An 8,850-nucleotide genomic window follows, 5' to 3' on the forward strand; every position below is an offset into this window, starting at 1 on the left:
GGGTACACTTAAAACGTTGTCCCCAACCTTGTGTTCCTAGGTCTGGCCGAGTTGTGGGAACTTCAGAATAAGGAACCCGATGGCGATTGAAGTTGGAAGGTGTTTTTTTTTTGTTTTGTTCCCATCTTGCCATTGCAGTCTGCTCGCCAGCGTCTCCCCTGTCGAGACATAGTATATAGATATAGTGCAAACAAGGTGCTGTTTCATTTTCAAATGTACATAACTCTCAGCGGGTTTCGAAAGCGTGAACGTTGCGACTTTCCGTAAGCGTCAAGACTTGTGTGGGCTGAGGTTTTGTGTTGAATAGAAGCGACCACGGGAATCCATTGCACGATTTTTCTGTGGGGTACGTATTGAATCGAATGTGGCCTTTTTGAGGTAAGAATGAAAGGCCGTCACATGCAATTTGCGACCTGATGCATACGACTCTTCGGAGCTCTCTACCGACACTTTGTCTAAAAAAAAATGTCCGCGTTGCTCGTACAGTTTAACCTAAGGCTTCGAGCCATTTTCGTACCTTTGTTTCCCGTGTCTAGAATTAATTCTCAACATTAACGATTTAACAATCTAAGTTTGGGAGGAGGTTTGCCAGCTGGCATGCACAGTGCACAAACAGCACAGTGTCATTGGTGTTCTACACATTGATGTTGTGATCATGACAGCTGATTTTGTTAGCTTTAAAAGTCTTATTGAACGATACCTCTTTGCTTGTAGCTGAAGGTCTGTGGAATTTTATTGTGTGTTACTTTTGAGAGTTCAAAACTTTTGCACCATCTTGGAGAACTATCAACTGTGCCATTGAATGAACGCGAGATCTTTGTCGAGCTCTTCGGCTATGAGAAAGAAATCGGGCTTGTGTTTTTGTGGTGTTTTGTGAATGGATGTGGGATAAACGGACGACATATGCATAAAAATCAAGATTGTACATAAAATATGTGCATGCGTGGGCTTGCTCACTTTTTTGTCGTTTCACAAGGCTCGTTTTATAACCTGTCGGGGTGGCTTGCACTACGGTGTTAATATGTCGTGGATTAAAGTGAAAAATAAAAAAATAAATGGAAATTAACAAGTGCTTTCAAAGCAAGCCACATTTGTCTTGTATGTGTGGTTCAGCGTGCAATAAAAAAATGCAAAGAAATGCATGGGTTCATTTTTGTGGTGAACGTCAGCTTTGTGCATGGGACATAGGTGGCAATCGCAAAAACTGGCATGTTGTTCTGTTTTGATGCGGCAACCATTATTACGCAGTGACACTACATGCAGTATTTGCAAAAAAGATAAAAAGTGTTAGAGCGGTCTTCAAAGGCAGAAGCTATGTCCTTGCTTTTGTGTTGTGTGGCTAGCATGCTTTTTTTAACCATGTTTGTTGTGTAACACCGATATCAATGTTGAACCACCTGTTGCTGTGTGCTACTGTGACAAAGCCCTGCAAGCAGCATAACTTCTATTGAACGAACAGATTTCTTGTGCAGTGTGACAAAAAACTGCCAATTATTGGCCGTTGGTACACAGCAATATTTTACTTGTAGGAGCAGTGGCAAGCTCTACTTCAAGTCGGATCCTCGGTCCCACTACTGTGTCGCCTACTGCCCATGTCACATTATCACCGCATACAAATCAGCTGCACAAGAACTAATTCGCCTCATGCACAAGCTATATAAAGTGGGAACAGTACAGGAATATACTTTATTTCGCCGTTTTGTCAGTGTGTGGTGCTTTAGCCAAGACGTAAGCTGGCCACTAAGGTCTACAGGGCTGACACGTAGTCAGGTGACTGCTCTGAACCTGTCGCGATGGCCACTGGAGTCTACGAATACGATGGTTGGCCTCCCTGCGGCTCTCCTAGAAACAAAATGGCAGTATACCAATGTTAATGGCACTTCTTGATGGAGATAGCCTGCTGCGTATAACTCGTGCTTGCAAAGTAAACTTGAGGTGCGGTCAACCCTAGTACATCCCAGCTCTTTTACAGCCATCCCTCAGGCTCTAGAAATTGTGATGAAGTCCTAATGACTTAAGACAAGTCCGAGTAATGCAATACCTTTTAAGTAGAGCTGTGCGAATAGCAAAATTTTGGGTGCGAAGCGAATTCGAATATTGAAGTGTGAGTGCGAATCGAATAGAATATTTTTCGAATATTTCTCGAATATTTCTAGAATATATTTCGAATACTTCGAAGCGAAATTGCAGAAAAAAAAAGTTGGAGAGGATTCCTAAGCATATTCTTATGAGATGGCAACATGAAAGTGTTTCTTTTCGCTAGGTTGAAGCGCAATGTAGAGGCTGAATTGTATTTATGTACATGATTTGGTGCAACCAAAGTGTTGCCGACAACACTTTACACGTGATAGGCAAACATGCCATTTCCTGAGCCTCTCCTCCTCTTTCAACTTCTGTGGAAGCCCAACTGATGTGGCGGACAAGGGTGTGCTCCCTTCAAGTCCGGAGTTCCAAATCTGATTTATAGACGTCGATATACAAGAACATCTGAAATTTTTGGATACTAAAAAGCTTGGACTTCCGATTTTTCGGACTTCCTGCCCTAATTTCAGGTCCCAAACAGCATTAATTGAGCCCCCACCTCTGCCACATCTTTCATCTCCATGTTGGAACCAGCGTTTTCTTGAGTTAATACACTTGCGATCGTAGCGGAGCTTGAAAGGCCGCTTTGCCGCAATGCGGGGATGTAATGAGGTGAAGCATACTGAAAATATAGGGACCACTTCTAATCGGACGTTGACTGTCTCTTGGCGATGTTCGACCGTAACGGAGCTTGAAAGCCAGCTTTGCCGCAATACGAGAGTGTAATGAGGTGAAGCATATTGAACATCTGAAGGGGGCACTTTCAGTAGGACAACGACTGTATTTGTTTTTGGGAAGTTCGAATAGTTCGAATAGTAAAATTCCAGTGCGAATCGAATCGAATAGCAAACACTATTCGAAAAATATTCGAAATTTCGAATATTCGCACACCCCTACTTTTAAGGCAACAGTTACATCAATTAAAACTGTACTCTTGTTTTCATTTGACAGTGTGTTTATTATTAGCATAGAAAATAAGACAGGACTTCTCTTGCCTCAATTCCACATCAAAACTTTAACACCAGTGAGTCAGTGCAAGATCGCAAATATTGAAGTATTTCCTCACATTTGGACCATTTGAATGTGAAATAAATTATCTAAACTTGCTAAATCGAGTTCATACCTTTTAGCATTCAGCATGATGCTTTGTGTTAAATAAGATGTTAACTAAACCAGAGCAGACACTGTGGGAATGCAAGTCCGGATGAGCCAGTGTGAGAACTTTGTACCATTTTTCACCACATGTTTTTTGTTCTTGCATCTTTTTCGTTTTGTCAAGCCTCCTTCCTTAGGATAATATAAGATACTGTGTCATTGCTGAAAAATGTCGTGTATGAACGCAGATTAATTTAATATTCCTCTTTTGCGTCACCATACAAGGCTAAATTCGTTGCAGCTTGCACACAGCCGTAGTGGGCCTTTTATAACGGCACAAATAGCTTTCCCTGGCCTGTACTGATAAGCATTTCACTGAGTCAAACCTCGATACAACGAAATGCCATTGCACGAAAATGCCTCCATTAAAAGCATGTATTTGTTACATGCCGATAATAGCAAAAATAATGTTGAGATTTTTATATGCAATAATTCCTTACATAAAGGCTCTACTGATATTCAAGTTTCTGCACACATTCATGACCATGTAACAAGAAAAGTGAGGCGAGAAGTGCCAAAGAAAGTAAGAAAGACTCTGCATAACAGTTTGTACTATAGGTGCCAACAATGCTGCTTTGGCCAATTGTCACTCTAAAAATAAGCAACGCACTAGCAGGCATGAAAGAGGTGCTTATGGTGCTGAAGATAGCTATTAAGTTTGGTAAATTCACCAACTAGTTCCCAGTGTTTGATATGGGACACGATTACCTACTTCACAGTTTATTTTTACTATGCAAGACTTCTGGAGCTGCGCAATGAAAAGAATGATGACTGTATTGTGCATCGGTTGCACTATAGTAAAATTAACACACATGGCATGCAAATTGTGCATTAGTGTGTTTTTAAGCGTGGGAACCTCCCAACATTTTGCATATGAAAGCAAAATGGTCCATTTTACCCCTAACCCAGCAATGAATCTGAGTAGTTTGGCACTTAAATTCAAAAATTTGTCAGAGTAAAGCCAAGGCTTAACCAAACAGTTAAACTTGTGGTGTCATTTGAATGGCGGATCACTTGATCTAAACAACAAAAGAAACATAAAAGGCCACCAAGGCTTAACCAAACATTTAAATTTGTGGTGTAATTTGAATGGCGGATCACTTGATCTAAACAACAAAAGAAAAATAAAGGCCTACACTTGACCAACGAATGATTTAGTCATTCATTCTAAATGGCATGAGAGGAAAACTACGTCCAGCACTAATGAGTGAGCATTGTTGTTTATTACTGGACTAAGCAGTTAAAGACGACAAAATGCATGCCAACAGTAGCAAGGTGCTCAGAACAGTTCTACTTGGTGTATAGCATGCGCGGTACAAGCAAGCGTCTGGAAACACCGATTGAGGAAAGTGAAGAGATTAAACTGGCGCACCAGTGTGGTACTTTACCTTTTGTTCCTGTTCCTTCACTTGCTTTAGCCAACTTGAACGCAGTGCATTGGAAGGGCAGCAGATGTAGCAGTGTCATTTACTCTATTTACTTCATTATACATGTTTTTCCAGGAAAGTATAGTAAAATATGACGTTTAAATTGGAATCTAGCATGAAACTGAAACTGCAGTATATGGTGTCCATATCGAACCCTTGCCCACAAATCTTAAATCCCACCTCAGGTGCAATGACGGCAAGCAGTAGCGTAGCCACAATTTTTTTTGGGGGGGGGGGGGGTGGCGCGAGGGGGTGAAAGCTGATTTCCACAACACCCCCTCCCTCCCTCCATGCTATGCCAGGCAAGTGAGGCCCGGTCCACCGTGGCTCCAGTGTAGTGCATTTTCCTTTTGGAATAAACTCCTGTTTCTCTCCCTTATTATGAAGTCCCTTAAAGAAATCATCAGTGGTATTGCATTTTTTCTTAAGAGATTAGGCATTACAATTGATGGCAATGCACTTTGCATTTTCGGTTATGAAAAATCTAACGCATGTTATGATGACTGAAATACAGTACGTGCAGTAGAATCTCAATTATCCGAATTTCTTCTTTTAGCTAACTCATTCAGAATACGTATGAAGCGAATCCAAGTCGTATTTGTTTACTTATTGCAATTGCTCTCAGTTGAAATCGACGAATTTCTGGACCATACTTCACCCATAGTTGTTGTGAAGGCTACCTTGTAAGGTGTAAAACTTTTCACATACTCACCTACACTACCATACTTTACTGCATGCCATAATGATAACTTTTGCCAAGTTCACGAATCTATGCTAGGATCACTGAGAACAAAAGTCTCAACCAACATTAATTTTCCAGTGAGTTAGTTCTTTTTCCTACCATTTCAATTCGTGTTCAACATAAAAATGAAATTCAAGCTCCCCTTTTTGCTTGTTCTTTCACTAGTTCCATCAAAATGTTAACCTCCGTCTATTTGCACCTCAACAGCTCTGGGCCTCATTACCGGAGCAGAAACGTCATGTATGACGTCATACCACCCCCGTGCCGTTTGAATGAAAGGGAAAGGTTCTGCCTGGTGTTGCATGAGTATCGGTATTTTGCCACTGTCGCTGGTTAGCCCCTGTCACTGGGGGGGCGAGTAACCTACGCTATGCTGCTTCATGGTTATCACGTCGCATGACCCCAAGCTGCTGAGGCATAAGTACACTCTAGCTGAGCTAACTGAGAGTTTTGATCGCATCATTCGCTATATGGCTGCTTCCACATTCATAAAAGCATGCAATGAGCAACATACGAGCGATTGCAAGCTGCTCTGTCCATTCAAGGGTGGCAAAAGAAAAAAAAAAGCCTAATGCACCGCAGGATTTGAACAAATGTGTCCAGCAAAAATGCTTTATTCCAACATGGACAACAAACAGCACTTCAGCCAGACAAGCAGTCACACGCATGCAAACATCTATGGATACTCATGCTTCTACGTCTGTACTCTACTCCTATATCGTTACTTTGTTATGATGAAACATTGCATAGTGTGCTAAGGATGACGCTTCTTTTAAATCTAATGCCCATAATGACGAATTAATTATGCACTCTGTGCAACATGTGAGCATCTTTGCAAATGGATCTGGTGCCTGGCATTGGTGCACTCTCTCTGACTTAGTCGAAACTGTTTCAACAATCGCGAGTGCTCGCAAACAACTAAGTGCCTCAGCTTTTCGCCCTGGCATTCGTGTCATCGAGTGGGTCGTACCCGTCTTTCTCAATCTTGTCCTTGAACTTCAGGTATTCCCTCTTGCGGTCGAAGTGCTTCACCTAGAAGTTAGAAAAGAAACCAGGCAAATTCTGAATCGCAAGATTCGTGATCACCTGCCGTAACGACACATTGAGGTGCTGCACCGCTAAGCTTGAGGATGCGGGTTCGATTCCTGGCTACGATGGCCGCATTTCGATGGAGGCTAAGTGCAAGAACACCCGTGTACTTAAGTTTAGGTGTACATTGAAGAATGCCAGGTGGTCAAAGTTAATTCGGAGTCGCCCACTACAGCATACCTCATAATCATGTTGTGGTTTTGGCATGTAAAACTCAAAAACGCAATTCTTTTAGATAGGTGACTGAATGTTGGAGTTCAACATCCCTGAGTGAATCTAAAGGGAGGGCAGGGGGGATAAAAAAGATGCTACGGTGGAGGGTTCAAAATTAACTACGGCCACGTGTGATTCTTCAAAGTTCACCCAAAGTTCAAAGTTCACCTTGTGCAGTACAAGAGTTTGCAGAATAAACAGCTTCTTTGCATTTAGCCCTAATTTTTATTACAGCAGCCATAGCCAGCAATTGAGAGGCCTGATATTACACACAGCAGGCAAACATTGCAGCGACTACCAGAAGTTAGTGATACGATTTTCAGTGCAAGGGCACTCCCCCCTAATCAGGTCCATTCTATTCCACCAGTAGATTCCTCAAAAACCTTCGTGAACAATGGTTTGCATAACATTGATTGCGGCATTTCCTCCTCAAAGGCGGATGCACACAAGCCTGCACCAATGGCCGAACACTCCAGACTGACATGATGAGCCGGACGGACGGTGACCCTGCCTTCAAAGAATGTTGCCGAGTGCATGAGCGGCCTTAGTATTTCTTTAGTAGTGGAGGCAATCGGCTGCTTCGCTTCAGTCATCTGAGCGGTGCCTCCCCGACTTCTCAAGTTGTATTCGACTATAGAATGTTTCGTGACATAAATTTACCTCGTAGTTTAATTTCCAGACACTTCATACAAAAGCTCCATGCAGATTCCTTCTTCATCAAGGCAGTTTTTAGTTTGTCCTACATGTCCCATAGTCAGTCAAGAAAATACAATGGAATCGGTGTGAGCGCCCACGCTGCCAAAGGAAACGCTATCAAAACAGCACGGGTGATCTAGTATGCCACGCAAGCACTTTCCAAGCAACTGAAATGCTACATGCCTCTTCCTGGTCAACCAAAACTCGAAGGTACATGTGTCGACCCCTTCAGTGACAAGAGTTGTCCATAGAGTGGCAACAGATGGAACCTCTGGCGAGAGACTTGTGCATGTACAGTCCAGTACATTGCTAAAGGGAACTATTATCGAGCAGATATGGAGCAAAGCAAAGAGAGATTCTTTACGTGTAAAGGTACGTTTAATTGATCGTATCAAGGGCCCTTTACCAATGCGGGTGCACAAATTGTTTAGTTGTGCCTTCTTTCTTTTTGTTAATGGCAGACTGTTCCGTTTAACAGCCGATCGGACTGAATATCCCGCGACAGTTACTTAATTACGATGTGTTGGTGTACAAAATCCCAATAAAGGCTGCATGTGTCACATCTCACGCGTCGTACTAAGAAACATACTATAGTGTAAGAAACATATACTAAAGTGCAAGAAACACTACACGCACCAATCAAAGTACAAGTCTGCTTACCCACTGGCTCGGACAATGGGTTTCATACAAGGACTTCATTTCTGCGCAGCGTTTGGCATCCTCAGCGTTGCTGTCAAGGCACTCCCAGTAGCGATCTCTAGAATCCCAACACTTCTGACGCTGTTCCTTGTTCGGAAAGGACATCGCGGTTTCTTGCGCGCTGTAAGGCAAGATCAGATAGTTGCGCTCCCGAAAGTAACGGACAGCAATAACAGCTGTTTAGCAGACATCTGGCTTAAGCAAGTCCATTTGTGAACAGCGGTTGTTAAAGGTGAAGCATCTTGACTACACTGCAGTCATTCTTGTAGCAGTAGCAAGCACGTGAGTTTTAGCGGTCACGCTTACTTGCCTTGATTATGTCGTTGAAGTCAGGGCACCGAGACGAGAATGCGTCGGGCTACGTTAGTTGCCCAAACAACAACACGAGTACGACCATTTGAGACAGCGTTTGGTTGCGATCCTTCCTCTCCGAAGGTCTAAAAATGAAGGGGCACTTCGGTCGCCGCAAGCTCGGGGTTGTTGCTGGTTTCGAAAACCCTTCGCATTCGCCCTCTGACGGCTGCAGGAACCGGAAATCGTCTACAACCCGTTAACGCCAACAACACAAAAGAAAACATCCGCGACAAGAGTGAATGTGGGTGGTTGCGGTTGTTTTTCGCGACCCTCTCGACTAGTTGAAGTTCGGGGATTGTCGTAGGCGGAACTAGATTGAAGAGACGGGAAGCGTTTGGCATTGCTCGTTTCATTCGCTTCTCAAGCTTTCATTTCCACGTGATTTCGTCATAA

The 8,850-nt window shown here is 43.0% G+C and overlaps 1 protein-coding gene across 2 annotated transcripts; it reads right to left on the reverse strand.

The window, feature by feature from the left end:
* Positions 1-1,667: 1,667 nt before the first annotated feature.
* Positions 1,668-8,593, reverse strand: LOC119374066 (cytochrome c oxidase assembly factor 6 homolog). Of its 2 annotated transcripts, XM_037644126.2 has the most exons (4): positions 8,414-8,593; positions 8,065-8,224; positions 6,377-6,438; positions 1,668-1,842 (listed from the first exon to the last, which is right to left on the reverse strand). In XM_037644126.2, exons 2-4 carry the CDS (start codon positions 8,206-8,208, stop codon positions 1,767-1,769), a joined length of 282 nt encoding a protein of 93 aa, XP_037500054.1. In that variant the 5' UTR covers positions 8,209-8,224; positions 8,414-8,593; the 3' UTR covers positions 1,668-1,766. The 2 variants fall into 2 exon arrangements, with proteins under 2 accessions (XP_037500054.1, XP_037500057.1); XM_037644129.2 differs by lacking the exon at positions 1,668-1,842 and having other exon boundaries at positions 6,001-6,438.
* Between the last annotated feature and the right edge of the window lie 257 nt (positions 8,594-8,850).

The sequence above is a fragment of the Rhipicephalus sanguineus genome, chromosome 11, assembly GCF_013339695.2.
Source record: "Rhipicephalus sanguineus isolate Rsan-2018 chromosome 11, BIME_Rsan_1.4, whole genome shotgun sequence".
In the NCBI taxonomy this organism is placed as follows: domain Eukaryota; kingdom Metazoa; phylum Arthropoda; class Arachnida; order Ixodida; family Ixodidae; genus Rhipicephalus; species Rhipicephalus sanguineus.

Bases quoted from the DNA above. Each gene is read 5' to 3' on its own strand.
- LOC119374066 (XM_037644126.2), bottom strand. From the start codon at position 8,208: ATGTCCTTTCCGAACAAGGAACAGCGTCAGAAGTGTTGGGATTCTAGA. The intron at 6,439-8,064 runs GTAAGCAGACTT...TCTAACTTCTAG, and splicing joins CCCATTGTCCGAGCCAGTGG to GTGAAGCACTTCGACCGCAA. The intron at 1,843-6,376 runs GTACGACCCACT...TTTTGTTTCTAG, and splicing joins GACAAGATTGAGAAAGACGG to GAGAGCCGCAGGGAGGCCAA.